The sequence below is a fragment of the Gossypium hirsutum genome, chromosome D04, assembly GCF_007990345.1.
Source record: "Gossypium hirsutum isolate 1008001.06 chromosome D04, Gossypium_hirsutum_v2.1, whole genome shotgun sequence".
NCBI classification, from domain to species: Eukaryota; Viridiplantae; Streptophyta; class Magnoliopsida; order Malvales; family Malvaceae; genus Gossypium; species Gossypium hirsutum.
This window is the reverse complement of record NC_053440.1, coordinates 51,881,477-51,904,676: the sequence shown is the minus strand read 5'-3', so window position 1 is coordinate 51,904,676 and position 23,200 is coordinate 51,881,477. Positions and strand designations below refer to the sequence as shown.

The 23,200-nt window shown below is 32.0% G+C and overlaps 3 protein-coding genes across 4 annotated transcripts; 1 reads left to right on the top strand and 2 right to left on the bottom strand.

Annotated features, from left to right (window-relative positions):
• Positions 1–63: 63 nt before the first annotated feature.
• On the bottom strand, positions 64–3,295 carry LOC107898103 (tetraspanin-19). The gene is made up of 5 exons (XM_016823649.2): positions 3,141–3,295; positions 995–1,079; positions 704–784; positions 532–640; positions 64–245 (listed from the first exon to the last, which is right to left on the bottom strand). Exons 1-5 carry the CDS (start codon positions 3,293–3,295, stop codon positions 79–81), a joined length of 597 nt encoding a protein of 198 aa, XP_016679138.1. The 3' UTR covers positions 64–78.
• A 3,565-nt stretch (positions 3,296–6,860) lies between these two features.
• LOC107898949 (uncharacterized) lies at positions 6,861–10,228 on the top strand. The gene is made up of 4 exons (XM_016824527.2): positions 6,861–8,793; positions 9,342–9,605; positions 9,757–9,876; positions 9,975–10,228. Exons 1-4 carry the CDS (start codon positions 7,702–7,704, stop codon positions 10,050–10,052), a joined length of 1,554 nt encoding a protein of 517 aa, XP_016680016.2. The 5' UTR covers positions 6,861–7,701; the 3' UTR covers positions 10,053–10,228.
• Positions 10,229–13,707: 3,479 nt separating this feature from the next.
• Positions 13,708–15,850, bottom strand: LOC107898950 (E3 ubiquitin-protein ligase RMA1H1). Of its 2 annotated transcripts, none has more exons than XM_016824528.2 (2): positions 15,593–15,850; positions 13,708–14,717 (listed from the first exon to the last, which is right to left on the bottom strand). In XM_016824528.2, exon 2 carries the CDS (start codon positions 14,702–14,704, stop codon positions 13,988–13,990), a length of 717 nt encoding a protein of 238 aa, XP_016680017.1. In that variant the 5' UTR covers positions 14,705–14,717; positions 15,593–15,850; the 3' UTR covers positions 13,708–13,987. The 2 variants fall into 2 exon arrangements, with proteins under 2 accessions (XP_016680017.1, XP_016680018.1); XM_016824529.2 differs by lacking the exon at positions 15,593–15,850 and adding an exon at positions 15,026–15,546.
• Between the last annotated feature and the right edge of the window lie 7,350 nt (positions 15,851–23,200).

Here is a 23,200-nt window from a genome sequence, read left to right as displayed (position 1 = left end):
AAAAATAATAATAAAGAAGAAAAAGGGGCTCGCCAATTGCATTACCAAACCGCCAAGAAGCAATCACCTAAAGATGTTTCAGGCAATACTTTTGGATCCAGAAACAGGCCTGCCAACAACATAAGTTGGGTGAACATCATTTTTTAGTAATGGCATGCTCTCAGGATCAATATCATCGTCACTTTCATAATTTTGATATGGTCCAACAGCTTTAAGTAGCACTGCCGATACCACACATAATCCCCCTGTAAATGGAAAGAGGTATTTTCAAGCATATGATAACCAAACTTACAAGAAGCATACAACTCATCAAGAAGCACTTAAGAAATTGCTTCTACCAGTGATACGAACTTGAGTGTGAGTGTTGGATACAAGCATCTGACACGAGCAACACGAGTGTTCAAATTCTTTTTGAAGTTTTTCATGTATTTCAAAGAGGGTCCTATTACCATACCCACATCTACATATGTGAACACTTGAAGTGAAATAAAATGCACAATGTACTATCACTCATATTCCAAGACGAGACACATACCTGTATGAACACAACAGACAAGCCTATCCACTTGCAAAATTCGAAGTTCGACCGGACAAAATCTTCGAACTTGTTAAAACTTTCAGTTGGTTCCACTGGAAAGTCCTGGTAGTGTTTTTGTAAGCATGATATACATGTATATTCATAAGACATGCAGAAGTTATAGACCTTCTCCCAGTCATGACTGAAAAACACATCAGTGGTCACTCCAGCCTCCAGCATAAGAAGCAAAAACAATAATGTCATGTACTAAAATGCAATGAAGGTCAATAACAAATTTACCATCTCCATTAACTTGTGATTTGAGTTCATGAAGCTGCAAACGTATTCACTATCATAGTAGTGAAGAATAAAATCATATTAGCAAAGGGCTAGTTATTGATATATAGATATAATAATCCACAAAGTAATACTGTCATTTTTAGAACAAAATTTCAGTAAGATTGGATAAAAGGATACAAGATATAGGCAACAGCCAGCAACGTGCCCCGAATATGTGATCAAACACAGGGTAACACCAAGGCCAAGGAGAGTGTAGATAAACCTGCAATTCATCCATAGAAATGTGGTTGCTTTTAGCAGTGAAATCCCATTGACAAAGAGAAAATCAAAGAAAAACTACCTGAATTTCTACAAGTTTATGTTTATGTTGGTGCATGATTTAGGGTGGGTTTGGATGGGCGGTTGGGCGCGGTGCGGTGCGTTTAGCTTACTTTTTGTCTCACGCTACAGTATCTAATCTCACTGCCTCCGTTGTTTTTACACTAACCGTAGGTAAACACACCGCCCATCCAAACCCACCCTTAGATGGTAACTGAGTTGGTTAGTTCATTTTCTTCATGGTTAGAGTACGGAGAAAAAAGTGGTTTTCTTGGAAAGAGGGAGATAAAAAAATTTCTTCAGAAGTGGGGTTTTTTCGGATTCCAGATTGAATTAAGATATAACATTTTTATTTTCTTTTCCTCATTTTCCCATAAACCAACAGAAGTTGGGAAACAAATAATAATTCAAAAACAGAGGAAACACTGAAACATTCATTAAATCATTAATAGGACAAAAGGGCAAATTTATCAATATCTTATAGCTGGATATACTTCATTTAGATTAATCATGTAATTTTTGTTTCCAAAAAAAGCTTAGAGTTGGTTTGAGTACTCGCTCGAGTTGCACCGCCAATCTTACCCTCCTATAAATTTTAATAAAAAACAAATTCGAATACCAAAATTAATTAAATAAATTAAGTGACAAATTTACTTGTGATTCAGTCACAATAACATAGAATCATACATTTCAAAAGGAAAATTATGATAACAAATTTACCTTTTTAACCTTTAGATCAAAGCTTTGCCACTAACTCTAAAAAAAGATAAACGTATCGTGAATTTTTTTTTAAAAATAATATGAATAGACCAGTTAGCTATTTAAAAATATAGATAGAGTTAGATAAAATTTTAGACTCATATTTCGAGCTGAACTAAATTTAATTAATATAAAGTATATTATATTGTGTCTAGAACGAAAATCCATATCCTCCATTTGACAAACCTTAAATTGAATTGAGAATCATTGCGAAATCAACCATTCCAATAAATGAAATTCAACAGCTTCAATAGTGATTGTGTGGGGTTCCGCAGCAATCTCATCATTTTTTTTATGATCAGTTGAATAAAGATTTTACCCAATTTCGTTCTATTTAATCAATATGTAAGGAGAAAATCTGGATAGAACCCTAGATTTCCAAATCTAGGGCTAGGCGTGTGATTAGCACAAGTACGTTAAACTTTTGAACTTATTTGAATAATTACCCAGTAAATCCAACAATTCTATCCAAAATGTCACCCTTTTAATTTTATTTTTAGTGAACTACAATAATAGGGTAAAACTCGAACAACTAGTATGACTCAAACTCAAACCACACTTGAAGTGATGAGCATCCTTAATTATCAAACCATCGTATGAGGTTCAAATCTCACCCTTTAATAAAAGATTATGTCTCCTCATATTTTAATGTTTAACGTAGTGTTCAATATAATATGCATGCATTATGTCCATTTAATTGTTTTAATGTTTCTTCCTTTTATAAAGTAATGTGTCCTTCTATATATGTGACATAAACAACACATGGTTAATCATTGAAAAATAGTGGAAGTAATGATATGCTTATCTATGTAATGCATGATGCATGGAACACAATGATTTGCTTAACTAATGTGTGTTATTTGAAAATATTTATGTATAATGCACTCTGTAGAATTTGTTTTATTGAGTGAAATTAAGTTGTATATTTTTATCATAATAAAATTGTAATTTTTTATTTCAAAAGTTTATATTTTTATAATTTTTAGAAGATTAAATCAAATTTTTATCATTTTTGAATAGTTAAAAGTGTGTAAATTTGTCATTACTAATTTAAAATTTTATAGATGATAAAAAGATTAAAAAGAACTTTTCTATTTTAAGGGGGTTGGACCGATACTAGCCTCTAACTCGGTTAAATTAGTCATATATGTCGTCATTTTTTTAATTAGCCAAATAGGTCATTTTTTTTTTGAAGATTTAGAGAAATAGACTGATTTTAAAGAGAGAGTGTGTGTGAAAAGCGCACCCAACTAAGTGCACTTTCTGCACAGTTGGCAGGAAAGCTCGTCCAGTTGAGCAAGCTTCCACACAGTTCTCAGGAAAGCTAGTCCAGTTAGGTGAGCTTTCAGCACAATTGGCAAGAAAGCACATCCAGCTAGACGAGCTTTTGCTGACATGCATGTTAGAGAAAGTGCGCCCAGGTAGATGCGTTTTCTTTGAAATTTTCAGAAAACGCATCCAACTGGGCTCGATTTCTTGACATGTCAGCAAAAGCTCGTCCAGCTAGACATGTTTTTACATACTCTCTCCAAAATCGACCTATTTCCCTAAATATTGAAAAAAAAGGGTCTATTTGGCAAATTAACAAAAAAAGGGCATATATGCACAATTTAACCCCTGACTCTGCCCCTATTAAGAAGTGACCAGAAGTAACAAATTTCTCTTAATGAATTGATCTAAAAGTTATGATGTAACACAATCATTTAAGAATAAGAGAAGAGAGATAAGTTAAAGATTTTTTTTTTTAGATTAAGTGAGCTCCATCAAATAAAAATGAATATATTTGCAAGATGAGGCCTGAGGATCAATTATGAAATGGGTGTGACAAATTTAAATCTCCAACTTAGTAAAATTGCAATTCACAAATACTACCAATATATAAACCCCATCTTTAATACTAGCAAGAAATTATCGCATTTCATAAAAACCACGTGTAAAAGGCAATCGATAAAAGTACCATTGAGGCCATTGTATTAGAGTTAGATTGTATTTTTTCTCCTCTGTTCAAAAAATGAGTAAATTAATCATTATACGTTAGATCAAATAGTAAATTAATCATTTTGTTAAAAACCATCCCTTTAAACTATTAAAAACTTGTGTGGCTGATAAAATAATCGAATAGTGATGTTTGGTATGCCATATGTACCTCCAGTATACCTCATATTGACATATAAAAACTCGTTTTTAAAAACAAAAATTGATAAAAAAAATTGGTGAATAAATTGATAAATTTTTTAATAAAATAACATAACTCACATATTGGTTATGCATGTTAAAATAGAATCTGGTAACATGTCTTCCAAGTCATTGTCTGGTATGATTAGTGAGGGGAAGAATATTTAATATCAAAATATAACCTGGAAGATAAAGGCTTACACGTACAATAAAGTCATGAATTTTGTTTCGAAGAGGTTGGGAAATTTTAGAGAGTGAAAGTTAATATATATTATATATTAAATAGCTAAAATTAAATTATTAATTTAAAAAAATCATTTGACCAATGGACTAAAATGTATTGAATTAAAATATTAATATTTTTTAAAAATAGAAAATAATTCTACCATTCCCCCTAGCTTCATCCATGTGCAATTATAAAATTATAAAATTAAATTATTCATTTGTTAAATGGGTTAAATTTTATTCCGAAAATTAATTTTTTTATTTAACCTCAATTCTATACTGTCAAACAAATAACTATAGTGTTCATACTTTAGATAACATAATCATAAAGAGTTATTTAGGTTAAATTATGTTATTAATCCTTTTATTATGTACAAGTCATGGGTTAAGTCTTTATATTTTTCAAATTGATCAAATTTAGTTCATGTATTTTTTAAAATTTTGAAATTTTAGTATTAACTTAAATAGTAGCAATTAAATCATTCTAGTTAAATTATGCTATTAGTCATGTACTATGCTTTAAGTTGAAGATTTAGTTCATTTTTTTCTAACTGGACCATTCTTTTTCTTTAAGGGTTAATTGGATCGTTTTTAGCCCCTATACTTTTTGAAATTCAAAATTTAAAGCTTGACGCAAACAATAGTCGTTAAATCCATTAGTTGGATTTTTTTAATAATATGTAGAATAGGAAGTCGACAGGCAATTTACCAAAAAAAGATTTTTTTTTAAATTACCGAAATGGGCCCGGTATTTTATTATTTACCGGAATGGGCATTTTCTGGCAAATCGCGTCCACGTCAGCGCGATGTCAGGGGACGTGCCAGGAAATTGCGGCCACGTCAACAAAGCGCGCTGACGTGGCCACGATTCCCCCCCCCCCAATGGTCCAAAAAAACTATAAATACCCCACCCCTTTTTTTTTCACAAATTAATCCTCTCTCAAATTTCCTCTCAATTTCCTCTAAATTTCCTCTCAATTTTGGTGTTGAGAGGAAGCATTGCAAATAATTAAATAAAATATTTCAAAAGAATGTGGAAAGGAAGACTAAAGCATATTGACGATAAAGTTAAAAAAAATAAATTGAGAGAAATTTTTAAAAAAAATTAGAGTCAAAATTTTAAATGGTCAAAAAGTTCTTTCACAATTATTCATAGTGATTTAAAAATAAGAATTATAAAATTATCAATTAATAAAAATAATGAAATAAATTTTAATTATAATGACATTAATGATTAAAAACAGATGATAAAAATTTTCTATTGGTGATGGTTAATAGTAAAAAGGAATTCTTTTTAAGGAAAAGAAAAAAGAAAAAGAAAAGCATTCAAGCAATAGGTAAAAAGATCAACAAGAAAGTACAAATTGAACGAACTTCCGATTATTGACCTGATCATGGCTTGGGTTGTCTAGCTTGGGTCGAAGGTCCGCCCAAAAAATAGTAGGATTTGAATAAAAATATAAATTCGAAAAATGTGTTTGAATAAAAAATGAGGCCCGTTTTCTAAACGGATCGAGCCTCAGGTAAAAGTTTTTAACTAGGGCCCGACCCAAATAAATTAATTATTTTTAATAAAAATTATCTTGTTGTTCCTGCTGTTATTTTTCTGTTGTTTTTGCTATTATTTTTGCTATTGTTTTTGTTATTTGTACTGGCCAATTTACCAACAAAAGCTTTACTTTTTTTATAATTTTTTATAAAATCACGGCTACGTCAATGCGCTTTGCTGACGTGGCCGTGATTTCCTGGTACGTCCTCTGACATCGCACTGACGTGGACGGGATTTGCCAGAAAATGGCCCATTCCGGTAAATAATAAAATATCGAGCCCATTTCGGTAAATTTATAAAAAATTAAGCTTTTATTGGTAAATTGGCCAAAGTCGACATGATATTACACATGATTTGTCAAGATTAAAATTTCAAATGTATTTGTTAGGATAATTATCATCACCGACCCAGAACCCAAATGGATTTGGGCTAGATCCTAATGAGCTCGCAGGCCAAGCTTGCTCTCCTGCGAGGTTACACACGCATAAGATCATATAAATACGTGTTGAGTCCAGAGAATGATACATACCTAGCATGTCATGTCAATGAATAGTATTCATTTCATATAAATATACAGATACCACTACTTGAGGGAGATAGAGAAAAACACTCAATAATATTAAAAAATACAAAGATTAAAAATGATCAAATTAAAGTATAGAGACTAAATGAACAATTTATGCATAGTAGAAGGAGTAGTAGCATAATTTAAGCAATTGTTTATATACTAACTAATGTGAGGACACGTAATTTCCTTTATTTATTTCACAGACCACCCATTCCAACTGTCTTTTTCTATAACCAAATTTTAAAATAATAATAATAAAGTTGTCCTAATCTTTACTCCTTTCGCGGTATCCGATTATCCGAAAATTCGCATCTAAGTACTAATCCGTTTAAGTTCAATAATTTCAAAACCTAAACCGTAGACCGTTTATCACAATCAACAACTCGTACGGCAATCATCCAACGGTCAATAAGTATTGGCAACATTTTACCCATATATTCCTTTGCGTACCCTAATTTTGATTTTGTCAATTTATTACACGAAACTGAATCTGGGCTGCTCGAAAGTCGAAACCCTCAATAAACTAATCCAAATTCAAAAAATCATTTTTCAAGTTTAAGTTTTCGCTCATTTTTCTCTTGTAATCTCCTTCCCTTTTCTTTTTCTTTTTTAATTTTTAATTTTCTCGTTATCCAAACAGTCTCATTTAACTGTTATTCCCTCTCTTTGCCGCTCTGAGAAATGGAGATGGCTATGGAGGATTCGCGTTCGAGCACCTTGCATCCTATTTGCTCCATGGCTTTCGAGGCTTTCTCTTCCGCTGTTAGAACACGACGGTTTGCTAAGAATCCTATACCTAGTTCTCCGCGAATATCTTTAGTTGGAGTTTGTTGAAGTGTTTTTTTTTTTTTGTCTTTCAATTTTTCGTGTTCTTTTTGAGAAATTTGTTGTTTGGAATATTTCTTTGCTTGAAACCTGGAAATTTGGAGAATTGAAGTAGAAATCTCTTGTTTGTTGGTAAATTCTGTGAGAATTTAGAATTTTAGTTTTGAAAGGATCTGTGAATTGAATTTCTAGAGATTTCTGGAATTACCGATACTTTGGTTAGGGTTTCATGTGGAATTGCTGAATATGTTTAAGCTTTCATCTGTGGAAGAAGTTGAAGAAACTTAGAGATTTGTAGTTGGTGGCCTTGTCGTTATGAAATTTGATTCTCTTAGGATTTTTACATGTCTGTAAAATCTTAAAAGGAGAAAAGAAAATTACTGAAGTTGAACTTAGTTTCTCTGGAATTGTGAGTTTACTTGGGTTAGGGTTTCAATCATATTGTTTAGGGTTAGAAAATTTTGAATGGCTGAAAGGAGGGAATTAGGATTTCAAAGGACAGGTGGTTGTAGTTTAAAAGAACAATTAGCAAAAACCACTCTTAACAATGTAAGATCACAAGGGCATACTTATGTAGAACTTCGTGAGGATGGAAAGCGGTTCATATTCTTCTGCACTTTGTGCCTTGCACCATGTTATAGTGATTCAGTGTTGCTTGACCATTTGAAGGGGAGCCTTCACACTGAAAGGTTAGCTGCTGCTAAGGTTACATTGTTAGGATCAAATCCATGGCCTTTCAATGATGGTGTCCTGTTCTTTGGTGCCACGAATGGAGAAGAGAAACAGTTGGAAGTTGTAAATGATAACCAAAATAGGTTGTTGGAGTTTCAAAACAGTGATAACAATCTTGCTATAGTTGAATATGTTGGTAGTCAAGCTAGTTCCTGTAACAAGGAAGTGAATGGTAGAGCAGGGGAATCTGATCTGGTGATACCAGGTGTGCTAATCAAGGATAAAATTTCTGATTTGAAAGTGAGTTTTTCTGGTTTTGGGAGAATTGCAGCGAGATTCTGTGAGAAGGATGGAATCTCAAATGGTATTAGCAGAATATGGTGTGAATGGCTAGGGAAAGAAGCTCCTAGAAATGATGATAGGTTCAAGGTTCCAAAGCATGAATTTGCTGTTGTTACTTTTCCTTATAATTGTGATCTAGGCAGAAAGGGATTGCTCGATGATGTCAAATCACTATTAACATCTGGTTCAACAACAGAATTGGATAATGGTGAAGCTGCCATTAGGAAAAGGAAGAAGTCATTTTCTGACCCAGAGGATATAAGTGGATCTTTAAGTAATCAGTATGATTCGTCTGGGGAAGACTCTTCAGCTTCAAATGGTGATTCTTCAAGACTGGCATTAGATCGATATGATGACCAGCTTCTGCTCACAAGATTCATTTCAAGTAGGACTATAAGGAGAGAGTTGAGGCGGCAACAGCGTATAGCTGCTGAAAGAATGTGTGATATCTGTCGGCAAAAAATGCTTCCTGATAAAGATGTAGCGACACTCATGAACTTGAATACCGGAAAACTTGTTTGCAGTAGTAGAAATGTTAATGGGGTATGATTCTGTACCCAACCTGTCTCTGGATCTCCTTCTTAGTTATTCAGAGCACCTTAAAGTTGCATCATATTTGTTAATAGGCATAATTGCACAAAAACCCTCAACGTTTGGGGGCTTTTGGTTTTGTGCCCTTGACCTTTTTATTTTTTGATTGACACCCTTAAAGTTACGATTTTTTCAGAAAGAAAATGGAAACAAAATGTTAAATAGATGACATCATATATGACGTCGTGCGCTTATGTGGCATGCCACATGGGCTACTATGTTGACCTACAATTTGATTAACGGTCAACTCATGTTGACCGTTAAAAGTGGGCTGATTTCTGAAAAAATCGCAACTTTGAGGGTGTCAATCAAAAAATAAAAAGGTCAAGGGCACAAAACCAAAAGCCCCCAAACGTCGAGGGTTGTTTTTTACAATTATGCCTTGTTAATGCTCAATATGACCTTTTTCTTTTATCTCAGCTTGAAGCATTGATTAACTTGTTAACTTGTGTATATTAAGTTCAAGTCTTATTTAGTTTATCTTTTTCTTTTACTTGTAGGCTTTCCATGTATTTCATACTTCATGCCTTATACATTGGATTCTCCTTTGTGAGCTTGAGAGGATTGAGAACCATTCAGTTAACCCTAAAGCAAGACGAAGATCTAGGAGGAAAAATCGAACCAAATGCAAGAAGATGGGGAAGGATGGAGAGACTAAACCTACAGGGACCCTGATTAATTCTGTACTCTGCCCAGAGTGCCAAGGTACTGGTATTGAGGTTGAGGGAGACGAGCTGGAGAAGCCGGATGTCTCTCTTTCTCAGGTACGCATTATGTGATTGTAAAACATTGAACAACTGTTGTACAAAGAAACATTTTGGGGTTCAATTCTTTTAAAATGAGTAGAACTGAGTTATGCATATGTTTGTTGCATAAACCTAAGTTGATTTAACATGGTTTTTATTTCCCTTTCAGATGTTTAGATATAAGATTAAAGTAAGTGACGCTCGTAGAGCATGGATGAAAAACCCTGAAATTTTGGAGAACTGTTCAACAGGCTTTCATTTCCCTTCTCAGTCTGCAGAGATGGTTCAGGTTTTCTGGCACTGGCTCACCGTTTCCTTTTGCTTTTTATGGAAAAAGTAAACTTGGAGACCTTATATTTATGAAACTTTGGCATGTCTTGGTTGCAGGAGAAAGTAATGCCCCTAAAATTGCTGCATTTCTACAGTGCCGACAAGCTTGAATCAGGGACAAGTTACCTTGGGTGAATTCTGCAATTGATCTTATGTTCGATGTTGGGTGGAATAGGAATGTAAGTACCTTTTGTACATTGTAATGACTGAATGCTATATTTGACTTTTTTACGAAGCATAGTTTCAGCTCATCTTGTGTCTTCCTTTACTGTACTAGTTTCTGTCATTTAAATGAAATGCAATTTTTAGTTCCTGATTGTTAGGTTTTGAGAACTAATCATCAATTAGGTGGTTATTGCAAAATTGTGTGTTGATTTTGATATTTGAACTTACATTTTATTTTCATATAAAATATCCATAGAATTGGACTAAATGAGAGGCAATTGATTTGTTTTTTTATACTTGAGGAGTTAGTTGGCTGGAGGTTGGAGTAATTGCATTATCGCTAAAATCTGCAAGTGTTAAATGATGTGGCAATAATCGGAGTATGACAGGTTACCAAAAAATCATGTCTATACCACATCCTCATTAAAATTTCTAAGGAATTTTTTTAAAAAATTTCATGAATTTAGAAAACATTTTTCTTTTGGGAATAAATTCTTTTCATTGATGAGTATTCATGTTGTCCTGGTAAGTAAAAGAGGGAAAATCAAGCTTTCGAATTAAGCCTGTGCAATCCTCGAGAATTTCATTTAGAATTTAATTGAGTCGAATCAAGTCAAAAAATTTTGAATTAGTCAAGTTGACGAATCCTATTATCTATTCTCAATGTTGTGTTTTTACTTAGACAAAATACAAGATTATTGATGGGTAAATATTTATTAAAACGATTTAGTTTTGCCTTTTAACTTAATGATTTTAACTTTTAATTTTTAACTTTAGAAAATATAAACATTTATTAAAATAACGTAGTTTTGTTTTTTCTTATTGGATAACTCGAATTGTGTAATTCATATTTGAGTTAAACCGAAAATTTTGATTTTTTTTAATTCAAGTTTATTCGAATAACTCGATTAACTTGAACTATTTAATTCAAAACTTAAATATTTTATTGAGTTTTCCGAATCGAATTAAATTTTTGTTCACCCCTACATATGATTCAATTAAGCTCCAACTATAATTGTTATGATTTACATTTGATTTTATCTTAAATTCAAGTTGATTGAAAATTTGATTTTTGAAATGTATGAGTTAAATGTTTTTAATTCGACTTTTATGCCGTTAGCTTTGATTCGTTAAGTTTTTAATATTAAAAAATTGTGAATTATTTGGAATTCAGATGAAAAAAACTTACAAATATCTTCAATTAGTTCTAGCATGGTGATTTAAAAGTATTTCAAACTTTGTTTTTAACAGTTTTGGAGTATAAATTAATACGATTAATGTGGTGTAAGTTAATAGTTGTATTTTCTCTCCTAGTGGGAGATTTATTCCCTTTATATGGATCAATAATTCGTTTGTAAGAATTCATTTATTAAATTTCCTTCCTTATTACATACTTCTGGTAGTAACTCCTTTGTTAGATTATACTTCTAATCATCATATTATTAAAAAAAAATCCTACAAAATTTTCATATAATACAAAAATATTTCAAAAATTCACACCAAAACCCAATAATATGTAATTTCAAACCATAAACCTAATAGTGAAATTATAAAACCACCTACTTGGATTTAAGTTACTCCAAGAGGTCATTTACTTATTCTTCCCATCGTATATGCGCTCCTTTCTTGATTAACTCGTACCATTTGAAAAGCTATTAACATTGATTTAAGACTTCAAAGAAATTGGGTTTAATGGAAGAGAAAGTTGAGGTTGGGAGTTGAAAGAAATGGGTAAATGCTCATCACTATTTCAATTGTGAATTTGGCAAAATAAGGTGTCCTATGAGCTCAAAAATATTATCCCCTCTTCAACTTCAATTCACAGCATACTAGTTTGTTGTGGTATTTTAAAAATATTTGTTCTATGTTTTAGTTATTTCAAGTAACATTGGTTTTTATCATATTTACTTTTGGTGAATAAAGCAAATTAATCTATCATATCAAAGTCATGTTATTCTGGTCATTTTCGGCTAAGTCATCATGAATAAGAGACAAGACATGATCAGATGATTGCAAGAAACTACAAAATCCTACCTCCCAACCAAGAACTTGCTTAACCAATGCATCTGCAACTCTATTACCTTCTCTGTTAACGTGTTGAACCTTAATTTTCCATCGTTTATGAATCGGCATTTTCACATCACAGGCCACTGCAAACCGAGAGATATCATATATAGGTTTATATATTAGCTGAATGGCCTCCAAACTATCCATTTCAAGAATCACCTTTCTTGTTCCCAGTCGCGAAGCTTGTTGTAGCCCGTCATAAGCTCCCCACTTCCATGACCAAACATACACCAATCTTGCGTGCGAAACCTATCTTCCACTCTCCATTATAATCCCTTACAACACCACTAGATGCCGCATAATCCAGCTCCAACTCCCTTGCACCATCTGCATTAACCTTGTACCAGTCCATCTCTAGTTTCTTCTAATTCGAACACTCTGGTCCCCAATCTCTCCCATGTGTTGTGGTGTCTTTAGTGATCTCCCAGCTAGTCGACGAGCTTGACAAAGGATACCATTAACGTTCTGATAATTATTATTGAACAGGATATTATTGCGATTTTTCCACAAACACGGCTCCAAACATGCTACTCCAATTGTCATTATCCCGTGCAAAATTAGGAGGTTGAAATAGTTTACATTCTAATTAAATTGAAAATCCATCAATTGGGTGGAAATTAATTGGATTCAGCTAAATATTTAAATTCATCTTTTCTTCTAATGAAAACTATTTCAACCTCAAAAGACTCACGTAATCTTTCATTTCCATTCATTAACAACGCGCTTAATAAATTTGGTTAGATAAAATTAAATAGCTTTTAGATAATGATATGAATAGCAACAAATATGTTAATTGTTAAGCATTATTAACTTTTTTAATTCTTACAACAACAATTAATAAAAATCAAGCTCAGAGACCAAACATAGGAGTATAAGGTATTATTTCTTTTTCATTTTTATTTTATTTTATCTTTTTCACTAAATAGATACATTTTACTCTCTCTATAACCATCAATATTTTACTAAATAAAAGCATCGGAGTGAGTGTTAACTTCCATGCCCCTTATAACCTTGCAAATCGAATCAAAATCCTCGAACCAACTCAACCAACTTGATCTATACCAGCTTACTAACCATCAATAATAATTTTCTGACTTTTTCTTTCAATTTCTTAATCAAAATCACCACAAAACAAAATTTTCCTTTACAACCAAGAAAAAGGAATTCCAAAATACCAAAAGATGTTAAAAATAGGAAACAGTCTTATAAAGATAAGGATGGAATGGGAAGGACATATCACGAATATAAATTTTATTTATAAAATAATTTAATAAAATTAAAAAAAAAAATCTTACAACATGAATCCCGAAGGAAGCAATCTCTTTCAATAAGAAGGATCCAAATATAATATGCCAAATTTTACATTCACAATTGTTTTAAATGGTGACACCTTTAATAGCTTCAATATAGTCCATGTATATAAAAAAAAATATTATCCGGTAGTGGGGTGGAGAGAGCTTTTTAAACCAAGAAGAATACCTCAACAGATAAGCATCTCACTTCAAATTCAATTTTTTAGAGGTGGACTTAAAACAGGATTTATATATAAGAAGTAATGTTATCCCAAATGATGATCTAATCTCATCTTTGTAAGTACATTTCATAGACTTTAATGCCATAGAAAACATGAAAGAGATGGGACAATTTCATTATTTCAATGCATTAAACCTCTCTACATCCTGCAAGAAATGGTTTTGGAGGTAGAACATGACTTATAGTTTACACATGATGTCACGGCATATCAGTATGTATCGGTACATACGGTTTTCGTATTTGTATGTATTCAATCTGGCTATACAGGGTTCTACGAAATGGGAAGTGGGAGCCGAGGATGATGATCAGAACAAAAGAAGGCAAAGGAATATGCAACAGAAGAGGAAAAAACTTATTCTGCCGAGCGATTTATCGGCTTGCATTACCTGCCTTCTAATCCTAGGACTAGTACTCCTTGTTAGATTGTACGAATTTGGGTATGTATAGAAGTTGGTAACTGAGTTCCCGAATACTCTCGTGTATACCATTTCACCGAACATTCGGATGACTGGATCAGGTACGTTTATAGGTGTCCCACCGGGACTAAACATCGGTGAATCTGGATAACCATCCAGTGGAGGGAAGTAGGCTTGAGGTTGATATGAATATCCATGATGATCGGTAGTATTTGGGGATCCTTGTATCGTGCCGACGCCATTGGTTGGACCAGGAGGTCTCTTCGGTATGACCATGCCGAATTGCGAAGCCTTTGGTCTCGACTCCTTGCTCGTTACGCTGCCCCTGCCGTAAAGTGGAATCAGTGTGGTATCCGAAACTTCAGCTTTGCATACAGGACATTGGTGTTGTTTCTGGTCTTGGTTTCCAGTGGAAAGCCATTTATAGATGCAAGGCCAACAAAACAGGTGACCACAAAATGTGACCACCGGATCCTGCACTGAGTCGAGGCAGATGTTACAGTCGAAGCTTCTCGACGGGTTATCATCCAAAACCGAGACCGAACCTGGTGAATCCATCCACTCCTGCAAGCAAATCTTACTTTCCATGTACTGCTCAATGATCATGTGCTACCAAAATCTGCAGCATATATGTAAAAACCAGATTAGAACCTATGAAACATAAAACCCTATACATACATAGGTACACACACACACACACACACATATATACACGAAACAAGGTCAATTAAAGCCAACAAAACATGTTAAACTTTGTCTTCAATAACCAGAAAGTGCTGTTGGGTGGTAAGAAATGGGCTATGCATAAATTCATCCACACAAACTACTATCAAACACTTTATGAGCTCTACCACCCCCTCTTCTCTAACTACATGAATTACTTATCATCCAATAGTGGGGGCACCTTAATAAAGAAACACAACTAACCATGTCATATAAAATTGGCATCCCAGAATGGATATCTAAATGCAGAAGATGTATTATGGTCGTTTAATCTTCTTCCAAGTATAGATTATCACAATCAAACTCCATTAAGCCTTGATAAGGACTTTAAAAAAATTTCCATGTAGAAGATGACAGCGAATTTTAACAGATTGTTAAAGCAATAGCTTTCTTGATGCTTTTGGAAGCGGGTGAGGATTTCAAGGGAACATAAAATCAAAAACTTTCTCAGCTTTCCAAGAAAAAAACAAAAGAAGTTGTTTTGTTTTTAAGAAACATTGAAATTAACTTTTGAGATTTGAAACCCTTGAAAAGCTTTTGAAATTTTGATTCAAAACATTATAAGATATTCATCAAGCTTCAATAAGAAAAAAAAAACATCGTCCATAACTAGATTATAGGAAGTTTAAAAAAAAAAGGAAGCCTTTGAAACAGAGACTGATGGGGGGATAAATAAAGATTATCAATCCAAAACTTCAAAAACAAAATCAAACCCAGAAAAGATAACAAAAAACCCGATATTTATACGTAGAAGAGTTTGGGATAACATACCAGTTAGTTGATAAGTCTCTTTTCATGTGAACTTTGATCAATAGAGAAGCTTTGTTTTTTATTTCTCAATGGAGAATATGATGAAGCTCTTCCCTGAAGAAACCTATATATATATAAAAAGTGTATATAAAGGAGTGAGTGAGTGATTGAGGTTGAGTTGAAAAGGAATAAGATTTTAAGGCTTTATGTTAATGAAAGACAAACAGAGATTTTTTCTTTAGAGACCAAAGGAAGCAATCTGGGTTTGCTTTTATATATAGAAGACAAATAAGGATGTAAATGATAATATAATAATAATTTTCAAATCAATAATAATGACACCCAGAAGATAAACATTAAATTAAAAATTCGATAGAATCAAAACTTATATTATAATTGTAGATAATTTAGAGTCAATCATGATCTTATTTACTTATTTACTATGGAGGAGGAAATCATTTACCCTTCAAATTATTAAGCTTGTTGATTAATGATTTCACCTTTTTATAAAGACTTATAAAATATTTTTATAATCATATATATATATTAAGAATTATATCTTTACGGAATTTTATTTATTTAATTTTAACTCTATTAGCATGAGTATTATTGTCAATACGGGAGGATATAGGATTGAATATGTTAAAGTGTATTATCCTCTTATTTATGAGTTAGGAATGGACTATGGATACTTCAATGCATTATCTTAAAAAGAATAATGATTAGAACCTATAATAAAATTGTTTAAAAAAGGTATAATTAATTTATTATGAATTTATTTATTAGTATAGATGGTTAGACGGTGGCTCCCTAAAATGAAAATTTTTTTATTTAGGTCCTTTGGAATTTTTAAAATTTTAAATTAATAAAGGTAAAATTGTATTTTGGTCTCCCTAAAAATGATAAAAACTTGATTTAATCATTTACAAATTATAGAGATAGAGACTATTAAAATGGTGAAATTATATTTTTACTATCATAAAAATTACAATTTAATTTTCTGGCTTCGCCCTTTGCCCTTGTTGTTACATTTTAAGTAAAGGCTTGGGATATAACTTTGTTTTAGGAAAACATTTTAGGTGAAATATTTGGAAAATGCCTGTTGGCATCAAATATTATAATTAAACAAATTACGTTATTGGTTGAGTGATAAATTTACGTAGATTTCAAGTTGATTGGTATAAGGGTTAAAGTTTCGTCAATTCTTTTTATAATTGTTTACTTGTATAAAGAAAATCATAATAGAGGTTTTGAAGTAGAATTTTATAAAAGTTTGTTTTGCAATTTGGTTATAATTTAATTATTTTAGTTATATTATTTTTTGTAAATTTTGAGGTCAACTTATTTTTCAAAATAATTTAAAATGATTTTTTTTTGTAAATATGTACTAATGTTAACATTTTGTCATAAATGGATTCGAGTAAAAAAAGTTTAATTTTAGTTTTGAAATAAAATCTATTTGGATAAACAATTTAGTTAAATTTATTTTAATTTGATAATAATCGAATATCAAATTCAAATTTTTTGAATTAATTACGTCAAATCGAAAATAATTTGAATTTATAGCATTCCTTAAAAGTTCTCCCAAATTAGAATACGCAAAGGGTTTGGGTTGAGGCAACTAAGTTTAAGTATTTTAAAAAAATATAATGAAATTAACTGTTATAGCAAATTATTATTACGTAAGTAAATAGTGGTTATGATATTCAATTTTCTATTTTAAATTATGAAATGATTTAATTATAATTTATATTATCAAATATAAAATACCAATTAATGCTTAATTACATTTGATGATTTAAACATGTATTGAGATTTTTTTTACTGATTTTAAAAAATTGAATAATTATATATTATAGAATTTCAAAGTAAAAGGAGGAGATGACGCAATGGAGTGAGTTGAAAACATCTACTCAACGCTTCTTACGTGGCCTCCTGTGCACTACTCACTTTTTTATTTATAATAATTACATACTTTGTTATTATATCAATTTATAATTTCATAAAAATTTGAAGGGTTTATATAGTAAATTCATTTTAAAGAGACTACTCTTGTTTTTTGTCTTTACCTCTCGACGAGGAATGTTGTCTTCGAAATAATAATAATAGGATAAAATTTGAACAATTAACGCGACTAGCGTTACTTAAACTCAAGCCACACTTAGAACGATGAATACCTTTAATTATAAAACCATCACATGGGGTTCGAGTACTTTATTATTATTATAATAGAAAATCCAATATTTATTAATTGCTATTATTGTTGTTGTTTTATAATAATGGGATTGTGAAATTGCATCTTAATCAAAGTGGCTTGGTCTCCATTTTCAAGAGCAATTATTCTAGAATTTGGATTTATTTATTGTGATTTTAACTAATTTTAAAATTGGGAAGTTGATGTTTATAAGAATAAAGAATGGGATGATGTCTGGTAGTCAAATATAAAATTTAGATATAATCGTGGTCTTTTAATTCTCCACATTTTATGTGATAATCCATAACATATATTAAAGGAATATACATTGAAAGTAACGTAGATGTTTCGCCCTTAAATACCTGTTATTATTTAATTATTTGGGGTTTAGGGATGAAGTGAGGAAGAAAGGCAACTAGGCAAGAAGAGAAAATGAGGGTCATGAATTTTTTTAAAAAAAAGAAGTGTTATTTTTTATGTTCAAAGTATTACTTAATTTTAACAACAAAATATATTCCATTATTAAAGGAAGAATTCAAGTTCGAGCCTTGAAAGTAATCAAAATGAATCATTACAATATATATTTGGACTAAAAATTGGAATACATTAAGATAATTTCCACCGAGATTTAAATCAAATAATTCTAAAGAAGATATATATGATTTTACAATGAGAGAAGTCTGTTAGTTGCATCAGTGGGTTCACGGTGAAAGTAGGTAATGAACAGTTTACAAGTAGGGGTGAGCGTTCGGTTGAATTAAGTGAAAAAGTTTCAAGTTAATTGAGTTGATGAGTCTTATTTTATCATTCTAACTTGATTTGAAATTTTTTCGAATCGAATTGAGTGAAATGAAATTCGAGTCAAATCGAATCAAATTGAGTGAAATTGTTTGAGTTAAATTAAGAAATCAAACATGTCGAATTAAAATCTGGTTACAATATAACTGATTCCATGTTAAATCACATAAATTTGAAATCATATATATTTGAAAGCTTTTTCAAAACAAAATAATAAATAATAATTTATTGTAGTATGATAAACTTGAATCATTAATTAACTTATTTAGATTATTGTTTCAGACAATTTTAAAATTTTATTTATATATTCTTTAATTTTTTTTAAAAATATATATATATTTTAGAATTTTTATAAATATTTTGAATTTTGAAAATTATTTTGAATTATTTTGTATTTTTTATTGAGAAAGAACAATTTACTCATTTTTAAAATTGAGAAGGATCAAAGGGATATTTACATTAATTTGTTATTCGAATTGTAAAATGCAACTCGACTCGAACTCGAAACTCAAATTACTTATTAAGGTAACTCGAATAACTTGAACAATTCAATTCGATTAACTCAAAATTAGATTCTTTTTAAATTTTTTCAAATCAAATTGTGTTTTGTTAACCCTTATTTACAAGTATAACTTTGGGCAGTTGGTGAGGGTGGATCAGTGTCTTCAATTGGCCAAACAGTTATAGATTCAACAGATGATGGTAGAGGTGGATGCTTTGCTAGTAGTGTCACCTCATCCAACGTCCTTACTTGCACACATATCAATTTCAGAACCTGCTCAATGATTGTTGGAAGCTTCTTCGGGAAGGTTGGGTCACTACGGTTAGGGTAATTGTGCGGATCACCTTGCTACTTTAGCGCAGAACGTGGACGTTGGCATTAGTATTGTGACCATACCGCCTCCGAGTTTGCTCCCGTTGCTACAAGCGGATGCTTGTGGTAGGGGTCGTTTGCGTTTCTAATTTTACTTATTCTTCATTTTGCACCAAAATTTTTTTTTTTTGGATAACTATTAAGATGCTTTCATGTATTCTTATATTTAACAAATAAAAAAAATTATATGACAAAATTTCAACCCAAAACTTTCACAATAATTACCTATTTATATAAAACATTATAAAGTAGACATTGAAAAATAAAGTTATCAAAGGTATGAAATTCAAAGAGAAAAAGAAGAAGAAGAAGAGGCATTCTTTTGTTGTATTAAAATAATGTTTGGACTTTGATTATTATGTATATGAAAATGAAAATGTTTTTTTTTTGTAAGTCAACTTCAAACAAACATATAAAACATTAAAGTAAGATGAAAATGTGAATGATTTTAGAAGCACGTGTGTCATTATATATAAAAGTCATTATTGGTAATTACATTTCAAATTTTCCACTTCTAGTTTGTTATGTGTTCCTAGATTTGCTAGGTACGGCATTGCCAAATATTGGAGTTGGAATTTTCAAAGTCTGTGGGCTTGTAGGTTTTGCAAGGTTCTCTGTTTTGCCTCTTACTCCAAAAAACAAAACAAATTTAGAAAATCAAGATAGGAAGGATAATTTTATAAAATTATTTAAAAAAATGTTGATATTATCTAAATCATTTTTATATAATATCAAGCATAAGGATGAGATAACACAGTTTGAACTTGAATTAAATAAATATTAAGAAATTTAACTACTGCTCCATAAAAATCAATCTTAGTGAATAAAATATTTAGATATTATAAATTTACATAAATAAATAGAAGTCTCTTTGGAATTCTTACTATAATAAAGAATTTCTCTCTCGAGGTTTCTTCTAGAAAAGCCTCATCTCCTAAGGCTTTATCCTAGGCCCGTCACTGGCGGCGGTTTAGCTTCTCGAAGTTTCCTGGACTGCTACAACTCCTTTTCGTTTCCTTCAACCTTACTTCTACATTTAACCCTCTTGCATTTACTCTTTTCTGCTTACAAGTCTCTTCATTTTCCCCATTCCAATCCACGTTTCCTTCTTCCCTTGTTATCACTCTATCTATTCTCTAAGTCCTTTGATTTCCTTGTAGCCTTTCCCTTAATCTCCTCTCTGTAAACGTCCACCTTCATGTCGGTTAGGCTTTCAAGACCATCATGACTAAAAGGCTCATAAAACTTCAAAAAGCCTCCCTACATGGTTTGTTTTCTTCATCTCATTATTTGTTCTTTGTCTCTAACCTTCTTCATTTGCGACATCCTTCTGTTTTCCCATCTTCTTCACCTCCAACCCACCTTAATTTTTACCTAGAAAGCCACTCATCAATAAAAGTCCTATCAAAGATTGTACCCACTCTTATATCTTTGAGTCTAGATCATCTTCTAAAGATGATTCCAGCATGCAACACACTATTCAGGTTGGAATCTATCCTCATGCCAATGTTGCAATCAAACGAGGACTGATTATTTCTTTCAACCAGTAGGAACTTGAAGTAAGTAGATCTTACTTGAGCCATTGCCTCATCAAATGCATTCATGACTAAAGAAACTTCGACCCTCATCTCCTTCAACGCATTATCAATAGAATCTAGAACCTAATAGGATTGGTAACTGTTGACTTTAGGAATGATGAATTTATCATCTTTAGATTTGACTACATTTGGATCTTCACCTTATTTTTAGGGAGGAACCTTGGGCTATTGAGGGGACCTTCCTTATGCTTGCTAGATAGTCCCACAATATCACCCCAATCAAGATCATTTTCTAACCCTACTTATTTGAATTCAAATTTAGGGCCTCCCATTTCAATATCTTAGATCTTTTGTGGCCATGAAACTTAGACATATTGTTAGTAGAGTTGTTTAAGTCTATCACACTCGGTTTTCTTTAAACCCTAAACCCTAAACATTTAAGGATTAAATTGAAAGAGACCTAATTTGGCACTCTCTACTGAAAGATTAAGAAAAGATAACCACTGAAATGGAACAAGGTTGAGAACAAAGTCTGGCTCGATTGGATTAGAACCAACCAGTCTTTTAGTGGGAGACACAATGATTGTCACTAAGCGGATTTTACATGGTTGAAGACCGTGCGAAAAGGGCTATAAATAGCAGAGATGTGACTTCTAGGAAAAGATTCATCTCAATTCTATTTCATTTTCTTCCATACATTCATCTTCTTCGTTGCTCCAAAGACAAGATGATTATGGGAAGCTTTACATAGAGCAAAGATAAGGATGTTTGAGTAAAACAAGTAGAGAACCAGTAAGCTGGTAAAGTTTTTAATCATTCTATATACATAAGGTTAAAAAAATAAAGATAATAATTTCCCAAAATCATTTTAGGGGTTTTGCATGTTTCTAAAAAATTGAGGTTTGAGTTAAACATACTGGGTTTAACCCATAATTTTGGTTGTCATGTTTAGCTATCTGGAGAATGGAAGCTCTGTCGTTCAAAAAAGCCAAGTTGAGGAGGCAATGAAGCATCAAGTGAGTTTTTGCACCCTGCATCCCGATTGATAAACGTTGTTGTGTGATCATGCTAGTTATGTGTTGATTATTGTTAGTAGGTAAATTGTATTGTATGCATGATTAATGTATGCATAGTATGAGAGGGAAATATTGACGGGTTAGAATAAGCTAAGATAGAGAAATAAGTGATTACCATGATGTACGAAGCCCTGGGATTTGCGGGGGAGACACTTCGGTGTTCGAGCATCAAGGTGGATATATGATAAGACGATATTAACAATTATTAGGTTCCCTAGAGCAACACCATGACGGCGGTCACTAGGCTCTATGGGGAGACACCGCGACAACGGTAAGGTTTTTCGGGGTGACACCTCTAAGAGGTTAAAGGTGTAAGACCATAGCTAGGCTATGACAACTAGAATAGTCTGTAGGGATAGTAAACATGGTATAGTACGCTAGGATAGTAAACATGATGATTATGAGGTGTAAGATTATAACTTGGCTTTCGCAACCAACGAAGTTCACTAGGACATTAAACATGGAACTTGACGAGTAAGACCATAGCTCTGCTATGACAACTTATGGAGCCCGTCGGGACATTACACATGAGGTAATTAGTCAGGACAATAAACATAGGTGGTCAACGAAAATGGTAATCATGGGAATTATGCAAATAAGGGAAAATGGGTTAAAAGAATACTGAAATTATAGAATGCAATCATCAGCCAGTGGGTCGAAGGAATCCACCAATGAATGGGAAAAGTAATAGAAATGAGAAAAGACTGTTAAAATAGTAGTCATGAGAGACGGAACGGCATATGTGTGCTAACCCAGCAAGACTCAAATAGAGGAAGTGACGTGCCAGTAATGACTGGAGTAAAGACAAACGAGGGGAGAAGTATCCAAGGATCGTAAACGAGGAATCCAATAACAAGGATCGCCAAAAGGTGTTCAATCAAAAACTTACTTCCTCCTAAAAAAATTTACTTTCCCCCAAACCCTCAAAATTTTTTCCTTTTGCTTTTTCCCAAAACTTTTACTTTTTTTTAAACCCTCAAAAACTTTTTTTTCGAATTTATGTATGCTATTTATATTATTAATTAAATTTCACATTTTGTACTATTTATATTATTGAATTGTTTGAGCATGCTAAACATTTATCAATTTCTGTTAAAATTGAATTATTAATGATGCCATAAAATATTCATGTTAAAATTTTCTGTTAGT

Coding starts and splice junctions, on each gene's coding strand:
- LOC107898103 (XM_016823649.2), bottom strand. CDS start 3,295: ATGCATGTCAGCAAAAGCTCGTCTAGCTGGATGTGCTTTCTTGCCAAT. Junction 1,080..3,140: donor CAGAAAGTGCACTTAGTTGG/GTGCGCTTTTCA, acceptor GATGAATTGCAG/GTTTATCTACACTCTCCTTG. Junction 641..703: donor TCAGTCATGACTGGGAGAAG/GTCTATAACTTC, acceptor AAACACTACCAG/GACTTTCCAGTGGAACCAAC.
- LOC107898949 (XM_016824527.2), top strand. CDS start 7,702: ATGGCTGAAAGGAGGGAATTAGGATTTCAAAGGACAGGTGGTTGTAGT. Junction 8,794..9,341: donor GTAGTAGAAATGTTAATGGG/GTATGATTCTGT, acceptor TTTTACTTGTAG/GCTTTCCATGTATTTCATAC. Junction 9,606..9,756: donor CGGATGTCTCTCTTTCTCAG/GTACGCATTATG, acceptor TTTCCCTTTCAG/ATGTTTAGATATAAGATTAA.
- LOC107898950 (XM_016824528.2), bottom strand. CDS start 14,704: ATGATCATTGAGCAGTACATGGAAAGTAAGATTTGCTTGCAGGAGTGG.